Here is a 16,870-nt window from a genome sequence, read left to right as displayed (position 1 = left end):
GGGGGGGGGGGGGGGGGGGGTGATCTTCGTTGATAAAAACTGGGTCGAAACACGCGACACGCGACTCGACGGCCTGCGCGCGATAGCCCTTAGTGGCGAACAATCGAGAATGTAGGTCTGACCGAGCACTTAGCGGGTAATTGAGCAATTTTCACCAAGACGGGAGTCGGAACGAGACAGCGGGAGAAAGAGAGGCGTCGAAGGAGGGAACGAATCTCCCGGGTTCCTTACATAGCTCGCCCGAGTCTAAAGACGGTCGACGAGGCGGTCTCGTCTTCTATGTGCCTGTACCACCCTTCCCACCCTCTCCTTCGTCGATACCTCCTTCTTGCTTGCTGCCAAGGAGACGTCTATGTAACTCGGTTAGCCCTTCCTACCGAACGAAGCCATCTTGTCTACCGAGACGAGTAACTTGGCGTTGCAGACGAATGCAATACCGGACCAAACCATTTAAATCACTCGAAATGTTGCGTCGTCTCGCGAAACGACGCTGTACGACAGCTACCTCGAGTTACTTGCCAGCATCTGTTCAAAGGAAAGGCTTTTAAACTAAGAGATGTATACAATAACAAAATCGTCGATGTGCGTATGTGTGTCTTGACGTTTCAATTTTAATATTTCGAATGAGATTCATCATATTATTCGCGCGTTGTTATAACCCTGCTGATCAAAGAGCGCCAAATGACTTTCTTTTTATTCTTTCAAAAGTCACAATTTGCGAATATCTAGGTGCGACACTTCTGATAGAAATTTAATACTGGTTTTCGATCAGTTACTGGACAGTTGTGTCAACTTTGGTCCAGCAACTAAAGAGTAAAACTACTTGGGATCATCAATCAAGATGTAATGCTTTTTTTGCAGTTACTGCGTACAAAAGATGCGCAATATATGATGAGACCATTTACTGAACGAAAACAGAATCGAAAATGAAAAAAAAACTATTCAATTGATTAGTAATAAAAAGTCTGCTGTTTACAAAAGACAGTTTACAAAGATAGATTTGCTTTAACGGTATTTTATTTTTTGTGCAAGCTTTCTGATTGAAAAATTGTAATTCTAATGAAAGTCGTAACGCAGGAAATATTTCATGTCAGTCAGCGTGATATTTGTCCAAAAAAGGTCTGCCACCTGTACATACCGAAAGTGTGGATGCTCCAGACAGAAAAATTTTGAAGAACATTGCTGCACCTTCGCATCTGAATTCAAAAGTTTAAGAACATCGGAAATGTTTGCAGAAAGATTTCCACACATGTGCGTGGTTAGATTTTCTATTGCAAATTGTATGATAAAACAAAGCAACATACATTTACGTAAATTCTGTATACACAAGAAATATGAAAAGAATAACGTGATTAGTGACAATCGTCTCTGCGTTATCGACATTTTTCAGGTTCGTTATCAACTTTAATATCGAATATAAATACAAATATTTCCACTAAGAACGTTCACAAGCGGAAAATGTCAAAACCAACGTGAGATCCGGCGCTAATAATCGGCGCGCAAAGTGAAAAGTAATTTTGTTCGAAACGATCGACTATTACCGCGTTGGTCGTTCGACCAATCGCCTCGCGCGCGCTCGAACCCGCGAGTTTGTAATGCAACATGTAGCGTGATATGTTGCCCGGCGAGCGATTGTGGTGATATCTACGACGGAATGCGACCATTATGCTGGCAGATACTATTAATGATTATAGTTCCTCGCAACGCAACCACGTTTACGGTCTGGCTAGTTAAGCCGAACTTGCGTAATTTATTGTCAGCGGTATTTTGGTTGCATTATACAGATATCGTCCATTAGCGTGACAACGGGGAAGTATTTAACGACAACCGACGTTATAACGCGCCGTCCCGCGCCTCTCCGCGCTCCGTGTTCTAGGCAGATTAACCGATAACTATGGCCGATTAATCCCCGACTGCCGCGTCGTCCTATAGACTTGCGGTGTGCGCAGTTTATTTCGCATAAACGTATTTAACATATCGACGTTTCGTTGCGCGCGCGCGCGTTTCCCTGCATAATTGTGCCTTTCGTCATCAACCCTCGATTAGTCGCGCTATTTCGGAGATCGTGCATTTTGCGCAACGCGCTCAAACTCGGCGTAAAAGTGACGTACGCGCATAAAAACGTTTCTCTCTCTCTCTTTCTCGCCCTCCCTCCCTCCCTCCCTTCCTCCCTCTCATCGACCCCCGCTCTGTCCCTCTATCTTTTTTCTTTTTTTTTTTATCGTAGTAGCACAGCCATTCATAAATTATCGCTTATCTAGGACATAGTGTCATTAATCCAAGTTAATGAACTCGCGGTGCGGGAATACTGCTCGCAGCTGTTTATCGAAAAGTCGATACGCGTATTTAGCGGTAATTGCACGTTGCGGGGACCAGTCGATGCAAAATTCCGTAGATACCGTGATCGCGATGTCGCGCGTGCATATTATCCGGCACGGTGCGCCGGCAAATTTTAAGCATTATCGGAACATTTAATAACGCTGTAACCCTCGTTAGGAACGTTCCAAATCCATCTCTCGCGCTCGAAATTCTGCTCTCGCAGCGCTACATGAAAACGACGCTATTTAACACTGCTGCCGCTGATCACGTTGAATATCGGAGTGATTTGCATTTTCATCCTCTGTCTGAACACGCATCGACGAAATATCTTTATTCAGTTACGACTGTTATAAATCACGAGAGAGAAAGAGAAAAAGAGGAAAGAAACGACTTACCAGCCGGCGATGTAACGGAGATCGATTGCTGGCCCGAATTGGTGTTGCCGCTGGTGCTCGTGTTCAGTTTCCTCAGTTGCTTCTTATGCTTCATTCGTCGATTTTGGAACCACGTTTTCACTTGCGTCTCTGACAGATGCAACGCGGCCGCAAGCTCCACTCTCTCGGGGGTGCTCAGGTATCTCTGTACCTCGAACCTGGCCTCCAGCCCCGCCAGTTGCTGATCGCTGAACACCTAAAATTTTCAGGAAGCAGACTTTCGTCTCCCGTCAACCGACACAGAGAAATACGCGAGCACGAACGTGTGTGCGTGAGTTAATTCCTTGCAACAATATTGGTTAACATACAGGCGGTTGCACAGTCAGAAATAATCAATTCATTTCAGTTAATTAATTCGGGATTAAAGAGTCGCTTTAGTGAGCGACACACAGCCATGCAAAACGTTTTTCAAAGGTTCATGCTGCAAATATCTCCGGATAATTTAGAGAGAGAGAGAGAGAGAGAGAGAGAGAGAGAGAGAGAGATCCTCCTTCCATTATCCTTTCATTAAATTTAAATTACGCATTGTCGACGCGGCTTTTAAACCATCATCATTTGTATTCGCTCTGTGTCGATTCACAAAATAAGCTTTTACATATCGTGCAAGTTGACAACTTCGGTGATTCGATCGTATGTTCGATGTACGCGATACTTTGGTCAGTAGAATTTGTGAATCCGATTGGTGTATGCTCTTAGACGGCCGAATCTGAGAGAGCGTGTACCGATCAGATTGATGAATTTTACAACAGTTGCAAAGCAGCTTTCTTTGGTGAACGTAGCTTTTGCTACGGCTAACGGACCACATGGTCAAACTGGAATCTATTCGATAAAATTGGAGTCATGATATACTCGAATATTAAATACTGAGAAAAAAAGAGCAGAACCACGAGCGGAAAAGGCTGAATTTGAATTTCGGGGGATCCTATAAGTCACGTAGAATGGGACGAGTTGTCGCATTGTCATGTAAGAGAATCTGCTTACGGTTCGAGCTTTTCGTCGTCGGCAATGCTTCAAGGCTGCCAGCTCGCCAACTCCCGGTACCACACCGACTCCCATGCCAGTGCTGCCGAAGAGCGGACCTAAGAAGAAGGCCGCCGCGGCGGGCGGCGCCGTAGGATAGCCGGGTAGCAGACTGGCGAACTGCTGATACTGATGATGCTGTCCGTGGCCGGGAGTGGTGGACGTCAGGTGCTGATGATGCAGCTGATGGTGATGGGAGTGAGGAGTCACGGTGCCACGACTAAGGATATCCTCGATAAGGAACGACGTCCTGCTGGCGGAGGTACCGTTCTGACCTGGCTGAGCTTGTTGCTGTTGGCAGGTGGACTGCATCTTTTTCTCGCTCGACGCGACGCTGCGAGACGTTTACGCGAGACATCCGACGCGGATGTCCGACGGTGGTTACATCCTCGCCTTGGCGGAGTCGCGAGGTCTCGGAGAACGATTAGTCGAGCGATTCCGCGGCAGTTTCCTCGTCCTCGACAGCTCGATTAACGAGGACTTTTATTTTGCACCAGCGCGAGCTGAGGAGAATCTCTTCCTCCCGCGAGTAGCAGAGCGACTTCCTGCGAGTCTCTCTGCCGCACTAATCTTCCTTCTTCACATTTGCGACATGATAGTTCTCGATGTGGATTCGGCCGACGCGGATGACGTGATAAATCGCGGATCGTCCATCAGCGAGGGTTCAGTGAATCAAACTCGCGCTCATCGGAGGAAAGACGCGAAGGGGGTCGTGTGTCACTCTCAAGAAGCGGGTCACTCTGTTCTCGTAACGCGTTTAACGCGAAGCAAAGTGTCGTCAACACCTTCTCGCTGTGGTCGAGGCTAAGGGTGTACGGGGCGACGTTTATCCGCACGAGCGACGAAATCGAATTGATCGGCGCGGATCGCGCGGCGTTTGATGGACGTAAGTCGCGAGGACACGGCGGCGGCGTCGGCGGCGGCGGCGCTTCGTCGTCGTCGTCGTCGTCGTCGTCGTCGTCGTCGTCGTCGTTGTCGTCGTCGTCGTCGTTCACCGTCGTTCACCGACGTTTTAGGGAGTATCGGTGCGCGCGATTCAGGACGATTCAACCCCCGTGCGCGCGATCATCGGCGGCAGCCCCTCCCTACCCGCCGTAGCCGGCGGTACCCCGTCGTAGAAGGGTAGCGAAGCTTGCACACCAACTATCCGAGGCCGGTCTGGCGTCCGCATTGGCCGGCGTCGCGACGCTCGCCGTCGCTTGGGTTGGCTCCGCGTTGGTCCCTGGGCGGGTCCTCGTCATTCGTTTCCATGGACACGCGCTCGGGTATTCATGTGTCCTCCGGTACGTACCGCACCGAGAGGACGGGGAACGGTGTGGCGGAGGCGACGCCGGCGGCGGCGGCGGCGGCGGCGGCGGCGGCAGCGACGGTGGTGACGGTAGCGACGGCGACGGTGGAAGAGGGATGGATCTTTCTGTATCTGCGATTCTCTCCGTTCTGCCGCGCTCTCGCACGTAGGATAATAATGCTACGGCTATGTGCGTGTATGTGTGTGTGTGCGCGCGCGACGCGCGCACAAAGAGTATGTCCCGAAAAGCCTTACTCTCTCCGGTATAGTCATCCGCGTTACCACCGCGACGTGTTCGCGACGCGTTTGCCCGGCCGCGAAAGCGTATGGTACTCCTCTCCACTTAAGAGCGACTCGGTGCGTTTCTCCCGCGCGGATAACGTCCCTTCATTTCCACGGTGGCGTCGTTATCCTGGACAGTAACGGCGCGGACGGTGGGAAAACAACCCGATGAACAACCCGCTTCACGATCCGTTCCCTCATTCGGCTCACCTCGCGTCTCGTATCCGGAGTTATACATCGTCGAACGCGGTGGAGTTCTCCGCATGGTCGATACACCGTTTCACGCCGAGCCGCGTCGGTATTGAATCTTCGAAGGGAGGACGAGCAGAAACGCGAGATTAATTTACTTATCGGATCGTGTACACGGCTTGTGCGCTTGCCAAATGGCGGTACACGCGTGTAACGCACCTAAACCATCCACGCTATAGTCCATAGACGATAGACAGAGCAACCGGTTCTAATTGAGGAGCGCACCACGCGCCAAACGTGTTCTATCAAATCACCGTCTCACGCGGATATCACGCTTCCTCTATCCCGCGCAAATAGCACGATCGTACAATTGAGATAGATATAAGAAAAAAGAAACAAAAAAAAGAAGAGAGCAAAACACCTAAAGAGGAAGAAGAACGGTTGAACGATAGCGCGGTCGCGTTAATCTCGACGGCTTTTCGAGTCACCGACAATGTCAGAGATGTCTGTATAGAGCGACGGCCGGCTATGATTAGGGTCGAGGGACGCGTGCCGACATTTAGACGGGGTTGCTTCTGCGATTATTGAGTAAATTAACGTCGCGGTAATTGCGTTACCGGCGCGTGTCCATCCGTCCGTCCGCCTGCGTCGCGTCGCGTCGCGTCGCGTCGCGTCGCGTCACCTCGCCTCGCCTCGCCGCGCCTCGCCTCGCTCCCTCGACGCATTTACTAGCGGCACAGAACCACCCTCCGGCTCGCTTGTAAAGCCGAAAATCCATCGGCCGGGGTTTCGACGCGCTCAAAAACGTCCTACGATGGCTTCGGCGATGAATCCTCCTGGGACTCGTTAGGCGAGAGGGCAAGCGAGCATATTCATTTTCGAGTTCTTTATTATAGAACCGTAATACGTCGTGTATGTGCGCTACGTGACACGCGATGCACTATCTGTTCCGTTAATGCTCATTAGAATAAAAAATACACGGTGACTTGCGATATCTTAATCCTTTGCGACTCGACGTCGCGTTTCGTTCCAGCCGACTCTTTAAGCCACCTCTTGTACACGGAAGAAGAAGAATGATTAAATGTGTCGAAATAATTAAATATGGCATAGCTTCTCTTTCTGGCTTCAAGAATAAATTCTTGGTTGCGCTGACTTATTCGATTTGTTGCTTCAAAAACGCATTTTTTCATGCAACAAATTGCAACGCTAATCTATGATATCGTGTAGGTCCGCATAACTAAGAATTGGTTATTGAAATTGGAAATAAAAACTATGACATCTCAAACAATACAAGATCTCCAAAAGGTGACCTGAGGACGTTCTCAGAACGTAGACATGAGACAGGTGAGTCAATCCCACGTCAAACTGATATCCTTTGAATTTCAGTTATTATTATTTAATTAATTCCCCCATTTAAAACTCCCGATTGTGCGTTTCTTTCCGATTCTTTCGGCCAACTCTAAATAGAACTCAAAACGAAATGCGCAACTAAAAATTTTAAAAGGGAGAATTAATTAAATAATAATAATTGAGATTCAGAAGGGCCAATTCACCGTGTACGTCGTAAGACCGGAAAAATACTCGCGGCGCGTGCGTTCAACAAATATTATTATCCTCCCTTATCAGATTTATTCGCACTAACATCCAGCGCACGGCTCTTATAAGTCTTATCTTCATTTTGTGCGCATTGACGCTTGATATAAATACTGCGCATTGTTGCGTTGTTTCAACAACGCGATGTTGTCCGGATCAAGTTTGCACCGGTCGGCTGGAAAGAAACGCCAAAGACAATTCGAGCCGCAAAAAGTTAGAAATATAGAAATAGGCAAAAAGAGTATGTACACTCGAAGCATTAGACTAGATTGATTCGATGCTTGACGCTAAATAGTTTCTTTTAGAATGACTACAAACTTCCTGATGTGATGAACGCGATATCAAGAAGCATGCGGGTCGATTACGTTAATAGTAATTAGATATCGTCGTCGTTAGACGCACGCTTGTAAAAGGCACGGGAGAAGCTGGCGGGTCCCTGCGGGCCGCAAAAGAAGAAGCCGCGTCGCCACAATACGAAGAACACCAAGCCGACCGGGATCGCGATGAGCAGGCCGATCAGGATACCCACGAGTATCGCGGCATCTCTCTCCGGCCGCGCGTCGTACAAATCGAGGCAGCGTAGATGCCACTTTGCCAAGGACGTGAGCTTCTTGTCCTTGTGTTCTGGCGGCGCGGAACAGGTGAGCTCACCGACCTCGTCTCCCATCAGTTGCTTGCCGTATTCCGGCAGCAAAATGCCGATCTACGGGAGAACGTATTGTTACTTGTATTGTAGTCGACAACTCGGATGTGCGGCTCGAGAACTTTTACGTTATAAACGACAAGAATCTCTCTTGCCGATTGTGCATTCGCGTGATCGCGCGAGTGCGCACGCGTCTCGTGTGATTGCCGCAACTTACCAGAAATTGATTATTGCAATCGCAGCTCCATTCGTTGTTCATCAGATCCAATTCTTCGAGCTGGTCCCATCTGCCTACGAGCATGGCTGGCAAATATCGGAGAGCGTTATCCGATATATCCAGCTTCTTTAACGGTGGCCACATCTCGCCCTCGGACGTCTGCGAATCGTAGTAATTTACGTGATGTGATTCTTTCGATTACGTATCGAGAGCTGACTCTATTAATGCTCGACCTCGATGTACCTTGTATAACATTGCATAATCGTTGATCTTCTTCAATTTTGGGCAGTTTTGCACGTAGAGACTTTCCAAGTTGATCAATCCCGACAATCCACCGTTCCCGATCGTCGTTAGACTCTGCATATAGCACATACTGACTTCCTTCAATTGCGTCAAGTTTGGAAAAGTGTTCGTGCGATCGATAACCTTTATCGGATTGTTATCCAGACGGAGATATTCCAATGCCACAGCGTTTCCCAAAGGTGCGGGCATATGAATGAATTGATTACCGGCCAGGTTCAATTTCTTTAAATATCTGAATAAGCAAAATATATACACGGTTAAGTGAGACAGTTTTACGCACACCTTATACACTGAGAGAAAAATTATCTTAAAATCAACAAATATTTCTTTGATGGGTGCCATTAACATATTTATTTAAATCTAAATTCTCTTTATTTAAACCAAATATTATTTACTTAAATCAGGTAAACAATATTTGATTTAAATAAAAAAAATTTAGATTTAAGATAAATCAAAAGATTTAGATTTAAATAAATATGTTAATGGCACCCATCAAAGAAATATTTGTTGATTTTAAGGTAATTTTTCCCTCAGTGTAGTTGCTCGTGTGTCGAAAATCGAAGGGAATTGTAATCTTTAGTTGTGCTCTCGGTTTCTTACTTGGCGTTATGAAACTGAAGAGTAGGAAGTGTCTTCAATCTACAATAACTAATGTCCAATTCCTCCAAATACGATAAGCTACTGATCGCTATAGAGGTACGATAGTCGAACATACTGAAAGGGTTCTCAGAAAGATTCAACACCTTCACGCCAACAAGATGTTCAAATAGACTCTGATGCAGCGATTTGAGTAAATTACCAGCCAGATTCAAAATTTTCAAGTCCGACAAAGGCTCGTACGCTTCAGGCGAAAACTTGCCCTGAGAGAAAAACGTTCGAAAATATTAATTTCCCTTGCAAGAGATAGCAGATAGATAGATAGATAAATAAATAAAATAGATAGATAAATAAAATAAATAAATGAAAGTGCTAGAGAGAGAGAGAGAGAGAGGAAGGGAGAGAGATAGTGTGATTTATTGGACGCTGGAATAAGTTAAATGCGAGAAAAAGAAAAAAAGATTATACGATTTTTCTCTCTAAAATTTGTCGAGAAATAATAATCAATAAACAAGCCATTTTATAACTATTAGAATAAACAAATAAGCCGACCGATTTATCCTTAAGAGAGATAAAAATATTTGTAATAGATAACGATTCTACTATTATCTAGAGCTTTGATCAGTTCTGTACCTATTGATTTTATAGAAGGGTACCGCGCAATTGTACTAGAAGAAATTCGCGAACGTCTTGGTCCACAGCAAAAAAAATGAGACCAGACGGAGAAAGTTGTTCTTCCTAGAAGGCGATTCGTCGTTTTATCTTTTTCAATTGTCAAGATCAGACGAAGAGTAGAACAATTTCATCGTCACAATTAATCACACATATTTGATTAGTAGGAATCACGATTAGTCACTGATTAAATAAACCGGAATAACGAAGTGTCGAAATTTCTTGGTGATCTCGATGATTCACAAGTCGGCGAAGATATCGCGTCTCTTTGCACGACCGCCGGCGGTATTACAAGTATTACAACTTACACGTGTCGCTTCGTTACCTCGAATACGTGCGGCTGCAGTAGGTCCGACGTGAGCTGATTGTGACTCAGGTCTAGCTCGGTGAGATTAACGAGCTCTTTGAAGGCGTGATAATCGATCTTGGCGATGTGATTTTTCCGCAGAATTAATCGCTCGACGACTATCCTCGGGAAAGCCGTGACGTGCACCAACTGATTGCCCTCGAACGAGACCTCCACCGCCTTTATGTCCGGCCATTGGCTGTCGTTGAAGTGAGTCTCCAGACCTCGATTGCTGCAGTTTATGTAGCGGCCTAAACAATTGTTTAAATCCCACTTTTTAACATGACAGACTTTCGACTCTCCCGTCACGTCACCGTAGCCGGGAAGAACTTGCCGCGTGACTTAGCACCTTAGCGAATATCGATTTGTCAAGCGTGTCGATTATTAAAATTCGCGGCACATCGAGTTTCCTCGATCGCGGTCGCGGACAACGATCTGTACTACCTGTACAATTGCACACGGTGCACAAACTCGGCAACGTTTGCGCCGCGTCGGTCGTCTTGTTTTCCGTTTCAATCGCGTTTGAATGTACTATGATATGATTCTGTGGTATAAATTCTCTGCTATCATTCTTGTGGCACCTTGCAAAAAGGAATATCGCGAGTAAAGGGACTAATACTCGGAGATCCATCCTGACTAATATGCGAAGATACGTCAACTGTGTAAGCTCTCTCGCGACGTTAACACGGTTTGATACGCGGCGATATCACCATGATTTTTTTCGTATATGATAACAAAGTATAGTGATAAGATTACGGCCCAGTTCGTCGCGATTACTCATCGCTCTCGAAGCAAGTGGATAAAGTACCGATCTCCTCTCGCCGATAATATCTAAAAACGATGCTTTAGCTCTCGTAACATCGGTCGGGGCTATTTAGTAACATTATTTAGTAACATCTCCCTATTATATATACATGTGTATATATATGTGTATATATTTATATATACATGTGTGCGTATGTAGATACAATCCGATACGTCAATCATATCGATAAGCGTGTGCACGTTTGTGAGCAGAAAAAAGTAATTTTTTGATTGATTTTGTGAACTCTTGTGTAATAGGAGCATTCCTTGGAAAACGAATTCTCCAATTAGAATCCTGAAAAATTGCAATGAAGAAGTTGGAGAATTAATTAAAATGTCAAAATTGAGAGTTATTACCAACGAGGACTCACGCACACAGTAATAATATAATTAAAAACACTAAAAAATATTAACAATATTAATAGTAATTCATAATGATAATTACTAGGCAAATTCGTCGATAATGATCTTCCATTTTGGCAACTTGGTGAGCTCTCAACTTTATTGTGTCTACGACCAACTGTAACACGAAAGTAACACAAGTAATCGTACAACGAATGTAAAGGGATTCGCCATGTTTAGTAAAACATGCGTTCCGTGGATGAAGTGTCATTGCGAGGACGTATAACGAAGTGAAGAATTTCAAAGTCGCCGCTCAGACGCGCCTATGCGCAATGGCGGCAGCAGCAGCGACGACGCGAAGGGAGAGTGCGATTCGGAGCGCGTCGCGACATCTGATAGACGCTGCGCGAACGAGCGGCAAACGCGCGCGCGCGAGAAAAGTGCACGCAGCGACACTTGACGGCGCTCCGCGATACCAGCAAGCGCCGCGCCGTCGCGCCACCGCCGCCACCGCGGCGGCGAGAACCTTCGCGAAAAGTATTGAATCGATGACGTCACAAAAGACGAGACAGTGGAAGGAGTAGACGGGGGCAGACGGTGTCGCGCGTTGAAAAATGTCCGATTACTTAAATTTATCGTCTACATGAACGAGTGGTAAACACAGAGTCGCGGATCGCGCTGGGACCGGCGTGGGGTGGACGAGAGTGTAGCCGGCGGTCTCGCGGCGACGATTCGACTTTTCTCGCGGGGCGGCGCGTTCCTAGACACGTGCGCGAGAAATACGGCCCGCTTCCGATGGTCGCTTTCGGCTATGACGGTTCGATCGTACCGAAAAGTCCTGACAAAATAAAACGAGTGGAACGGCTCCGTACTGTGCCGCGCGCCAAGGTGTCGCGCAGTGTTACAGGATCACGATAACCGGTAAGAGATCATGCCCATAGACAAAGTTAGTCGAGCTAACGAAGTCAGCGCGAGAGACACTCGAAATCTCGACGGGCCTCTCGCTCGCGCTCCACGTTCCGCTCGCTGCGGCAATTGAGGTTAGGTTCGCCGCCAATCTCGCTCGAAGCTGTGCGCCGCGAGAGAGTGAACGCCCATTTTTCTTGGACAACGGCCGCGGGTCGCGGCGCGAGCCTGCGGTCGCGTCCTCGTGAATTCGCGCGAGCAATGCCGCCGTTTCGTTGCTCGAGTTACGGCCGCGCGTTCCCCGGGTCAGCGTCGTCGCAGACACGGATGTTCGCCGCGACCCTGGAGATTGATTGACGACGATTATCTCACGATATTCGCGCTGATATTCTCGCTCGTCGTCTACGTCGCGCGGCACAGAGAGTCGCCGGGCCGGAGACTGGTCGGACTTTGAGTCGCGACGGATGCACGTCGAGAATCGGAGTGTACGTATTGCGAGAGAAAGAGAGAGAGAGAGCGAGAGCATCGCTGCCTAGTCCACTCGGCTTCTCTCTGTATCGTCCGTTCGCCGTCCGACATTTTTACGCGGAAAAGTCAGCCCGGCTCGACGAGCGTTCAAAATAGTCGGCCGCCTTTGCGAAGACATCGCGACCGATTTCGCAGGTGTATAACGAACAGGTGTCACGCGATGCGATAAGACGAGACGAGATGAGGAACGTCTCTCAGTCTACCGCTGAGCGATCAGCTGATAACATTTTAGCGTACGTTTTTATTCACGAGCACATTCCACTCCCGTGCATCGGCATTTCTTGCCCGGCCATCTCTCCTCGAAGAATAAACGTCGCGCTGCGGGTGCTGCGCGTCGTCTTTGAGCTTCTCTCGCGATGATCCTCTTCGTGGCGTGCAGTCATGCACGCGTGTATGTGTGCGTACGTGCGAGTTGTACATGTATAGGGTGGGAATCATTATCGACCTGTTATCGAACGTAGGATGACAGAAAGAAGCGAAAAGAGGAGGAAGAGGAGGAGAAGGAGGAGGAGGAGGAGGAGGAGGAGGCGCGGTCGGCATCGACAGACTCAACGGACGGGCGCGAGCACAACATCCATAGGGCGTGTTTTGGAGCGCGGTTTTTGTGCGCGGCAGCGAGCCGCGTATATAATCGCGCAGGTTGTAACACTTGGATGATCGACGGCTAGTAAACAGAGTGTCGGCGGACGGGTGCCTCTTTTTTCCCTGCGTATCTCAACGCGATAGACACGTGCTCGTAAGCGTGCGCCGCGCGATTAATAACAACTATTTCGAGCAAATAGCACGGACGTCACTCGTGTCTTCTTGTGCTTTTTGCTCCGGCGGCCTTTGCTCTCTCGCACGTTTCGATACATATAATTACTCCTATTGATAGGACGCATGATGTTCTCGTTCTCTCGGCGACGCAATTCTCGAACTTCAATGTTGGAACGTTCGAGCGGCAAAATTTTGGAATCTATTCTCAACTCTCTCTCTCTCTCTCTCTCTCTCTCTCTCTCTCTCTCTCTCTCTCGTTCTTATCGATCAAAGCGACTGCAAGTGTAATTGAAAGCCAATTGGGAGACTTAAGTATTAATTCTCGGACATTTCTATTGTTTTAGTCTTCAAACGAATATAAATATTTAAATTTTCAACATGGGAAATATGTGTATACATTCAAAAAATATATGTATGTATTTTTTTATATTATTGAAAGTTTAAATATTCGTGTTTGGAAATCGTCTATGAGATTAGGTACACATGTTCAGCCATTGGTACTTTTATGAGCTTCATTCAGAGACATTCTCACCGGTAAAGTTGAATTCAGAGCGAGGGCGTATCTAAGAGAGAATCTAATTGAGAGCGACGAAACGTCCGACGATTATGATCGCGCCATACATATATAATCCTATTAGGAATTCTTCTGGAAAAGGAGGAATGTCAATGTGTATTCTCGGTGATAATTCTCCTTCGTGTATCGCCACAAATTTCGCAAAGCTTCGAGAACTTTTGTTTGTTGCCGCATTCTCTCTCTCTCTCTCTGTTCATTCGACTTGAATATGCCACCCGAATATTTTACACGTTCCGAGCAATAAGCTCTAACGCAACGCAGCATCCTTATTTTTCTGGACTCGGAGAGAGCCTCTATTTATTATTCATGTCGAAAGGGAGATACGTTCGAAATCGATGGGAGCCCTAGCGCCGATAGCGCCGATACCGTCTAATGATGACATTTAAATGCGGTGCCGCATCGTTCGATTGTTGGCGCGACGCGACGCGACGCGCGACAGTAGTAGCTTTTTCTTTTCCCGGTTTCCTCATATTTCCTTCGTTTCATCGCTTCCTCCTCCTAGATTTCGCGGAGCGCGCCGGCCGTGAACGGAAATTGGAGCCGAACAGATCATCGCTGATACCGTTCTGTTAAATGAACCGTGCGGCTCGTTTGACCTGCGATAATTATTTCAATCTTTTCCGCAGTTTGCACCAACGGGCTAAAGCGGATCTTAAGTTGGCGAGCGTTTGAGTAAAAGTAACCGGCTGCCCGAAGCGTCAGCGCGGAACGGGTCGCGGAGTATCCAAACGAGAATGGAGATTGCTAAGGAGGAATGATAGGTGAGTGAGTCTTAGCTTCAAAACTTGATCCACAATATGTGCTCTTTGCTGCCTCCTTCTCTCTGTCTCTTTCTCTCCCTCTCTATCTATCTTTTCCTGACTCAAGCCAGAGGAGAACAGAGAACAAGAGGCAAAGAACACACCGTAGACATCAGGTTTAAAGAACACAATTGCAATGTCTAAATATCCGAATAAAACACTGACTGATCTATGCAAAACAAAAAAATATGTGCAACAGGATGCAAGAGGGCAACACCGCCGTTGCGCTAGCGATGGTGACTCCTGGATACGATCAGGACCCTGCCAGCGGGGTCGCGGACTATACGACTCATCAGGATCAGGCTCAGTTTGAGGCTGACAAGAGGGCCGTATACAAACATCCGCTTTTCCCTTTATTGGCGTTACTCTTCGAAAGATGCGAGCAGGCGACCCAGAGCTCGGACAACTCCACATCCGAAAGCTTCAACATGGACATACAGGCCTTCGTCCAACACCAAGAAAGAGACCGAAAGCCTTTCCTGATCAATGACCCCGAGATTGACGGTTTGGTAAGACCACCAAAGTTTTTTGGAATTTCTCTAACACGGAATCTGCTTTGGACAATCTGTATCCCGCAGAACTTTGGGCATAATTTATTGTTTGTTGTACTTTGTATAAAATTGCAAATAGAATTCTATTGTAAAATCTAGCGCGAATCATAAATTGTATAAAGTAGACTCCATTCTCTTGCACTCTTATACTTTCTTATCGTAACTTATACTTTCTTATCAGTACAGTTAATTGCTGAACACAATTTAAAGACAATTAAGAGCTCATCAAACTGTCAAAGTTGAGAGTCATTACCGAGATGGACTTGCACAATAATAATATAATTATTAAGCAAGTCAATTTTGGCTTTCTGAGCTCTTAACATCATTTTTATTTATTTATTTTTTAAATAGTAACTTATACGAAGAAATATCCCTTTAGTACAATACATTGTGTCCAAGTTGATAAGATGTACATAAGTCAAGATACGGAAATAAAATTATAATGCGAAAAAGAGAATTGCAAACTTATTGCGTCTAAACCGTTTTGTAACTCTCTGCGCATATATACATACAACCATAGACTTAATATATATAGACTGCATATTGGGCTGAACAGAGGTCATAGAATAGAAAGAAAGACATAGCATGCTTTCGATCACCATTCTATTTTTTTCTAACGACGCGTTTAGAATAAGACAGAATGGTGATTGAAAGCATGCTACATCTTTTTATTCTGTGACGCGTTGAAACTATAGGAAACATTGAAACAACACGCAGTCTATATATACTAAGTTTATGCATACAACGCACGAAAACAAACGGAAGTGCGAGAGAAAAGACGATCAACCAACGAAACGTTGGCGCAGTTGGTATCGCCCTCACTTTTCTCGCGGACGTTGCAGATGATCAAGGCAATACAAGTGCTGCGTATTCATCTTCTGGAGTTAGAGAAAGTACAGGAATTGTGCAAGGACTTCTGCAACAGATACATCACGTGTCTAAAAGGCAAGATGCAGAGCGAGAACTTGCTGCGCAGCGACTACAGCCACCACGGACACGACATGGGTCCGTCGAGTGGGAGCAATGGGAGCAGTCCGTTGCAGGTTAGACGTTTGTCCGATCAGCCGATATAAGCGAGGCTTTCCCGGCCTGTCTATCCCCTTTACCAACGTAGATATCCTTTTAGTCGAAGGGATGCACGCGTCCGCTCGCGCGGCGTCATGCCTGTTAAACGCCTGTTGTGCGTGCATCTCTTGAGATATTACGGAATCCCATCCCTGCTCTCTGACGGCTAGTTGAGACATATATTTGCCAGGTGCTGTCATCTACAGGCAATGATGTTGAGTCGGGAGCTAACGGATTCAGAGTGAGCCGAGGGGACTCCCTGGCGGAGAACGACGGCGCGAGTCAGATCGCGCGCGAAGAGAGTGTCAGTAACGACCAACCGTCGTCGGTCCGATCGTCTTCCGCCGTCCAACGTTCGGCCAAATCCAGTAGCCAAGACCACGACGATCCGCTCTCACCGTCCGCCGTACACGGAAGCACGCCTCTCTCACAAATCGGGGCGCATCCATGCGCTCCGGTTAACGATATGTATCTTGGTCAAGGTAAGCGCAGTCTGAGATCTTCGATCAAAAACCTGAGTATTCTTCCTGCTTACCTCGTCGAGATCGCGATAGATTTTTACTCTTTCTTTGTTACATCTTCTCCCCTTCTCTCTCTCTCTCTCTCTCTCTCTCTCTCTCTCTCTCTCTCTCTCTCTCTCT

At 46.9% G+C, this 16,870-nt stretch overlaps 3 protein-coding genes across 8 annotated transcripts in view; 1 reads left to right on the top strand and 2 right to left on the bottom strand.

The window, feature by feature from the left end:
• Positions 1-6,241, bottom strand: part of LOC116849818 (brain-specific homeobox protein homolog) — a 9,533-nt gene extending 3,292 nt beyond the window's left edge. Inside the window, exons 1-2 of the mRNA XM_032827376.1 lie at positions 3,735-6,241; positions 2,715-2,949 (exon numbers count right to left, since the gene is read on the bottom strand). Coding sequence (XP_032683267.1) covers positions 2,715-2,949; positions 3,735-4,085 — 586 coding nt within the window. The 5' untranslated portion in view covers positions 4,086-6,241. The remainder of the gene's footprint in view (positions 1-2,714; positions 2,950-3,734) is intronic.
• Positions 6,242-6,403: 162 nt separating this feature from the next.
• Positions 6,404-10,600, bottom strand: LOC116849817 (leucine-rich repeat neuronal protein 2-like). The gene is made up of 6 exons (XM_032827375.1): positions 10,348-10,600; positions 9,883-10,154; positions 8,889-9,148; positions 8,229-8,520; positions 7,986-8,144; positions 6,404-7,828 (listed from the first exon to the last, which is right to left on the bottom strand). Exons 1-6 carry the CDS (start codon positions 10,532-10,534, stop codon positions 7,502-7,504), a joined length of 1,497 nt encoding a protein of 498 aa, XP_032683266.1. The 5' UTR covers positions 10,535-10,600; the 3' UTR covers positions 6,404-7,501.
• Positions 10,601-11,603: 1,003 nt separating this feature from the next.
• Positions 11,604-16,870, top strand: part of LOC116849793 (homeobox protein PKNOX2-like) — an 11,465-nt gene continuing 6,198 nt past the window's right edge. The window contains exons 1-5 of one of the 6 annotated variants that reach the window (XM_032827319.1): positions 11,604-11,970; positions 14,440-14,574; positions 14,813-15,122; positions 16,007-16,207; positions 16,420-16,711. In XM_032827319.1, the coding sequence (XP_032683210.1) occupies positions 14,814-15,122; positions 16,007-16,207; positions 16,420-16,711 (802 nt within the window). In that variant the 5' untranslated portion in view covers positions 11,604-11,970; positions 14,440-14,574; position 14,813. Of the gene's footprint in view, positions 11,971-12,068; positions 12,090-12,144; positions 12,441-12,563; positions 12,717-14,439; positions 14,575-14,812; positions 15,123-16,006; positions 16,208-16,419; positions 16,712-16,870 lie in introns of those variants that run through there. The other 5 variants (XM_032827315.1, XM_032827320.1, XM_032827318.1 and 2 more) reach the window with 5 other exon arrangements.

Source organism: Odontomachus brunneus, unplaced genomic scaffold (assembly GCF_010583005.1).
Source record: "Odontomachus brunneus isolate Ranch 3 - 2012 unplaced genomic scaffold, Obru_v1 Obru_scaffold_126, whole genome shotgun sequence".
NCBI classification, from domain to species: Eukaryota; Metazoa; Arthropoda; class Insecta; order Hymenoptera; family Formicidae; genus Odontomachus; species Odontomachus brunneus.
This window is presented reverse-complemented; position numbering and strand designations above follow the sequence as displayed.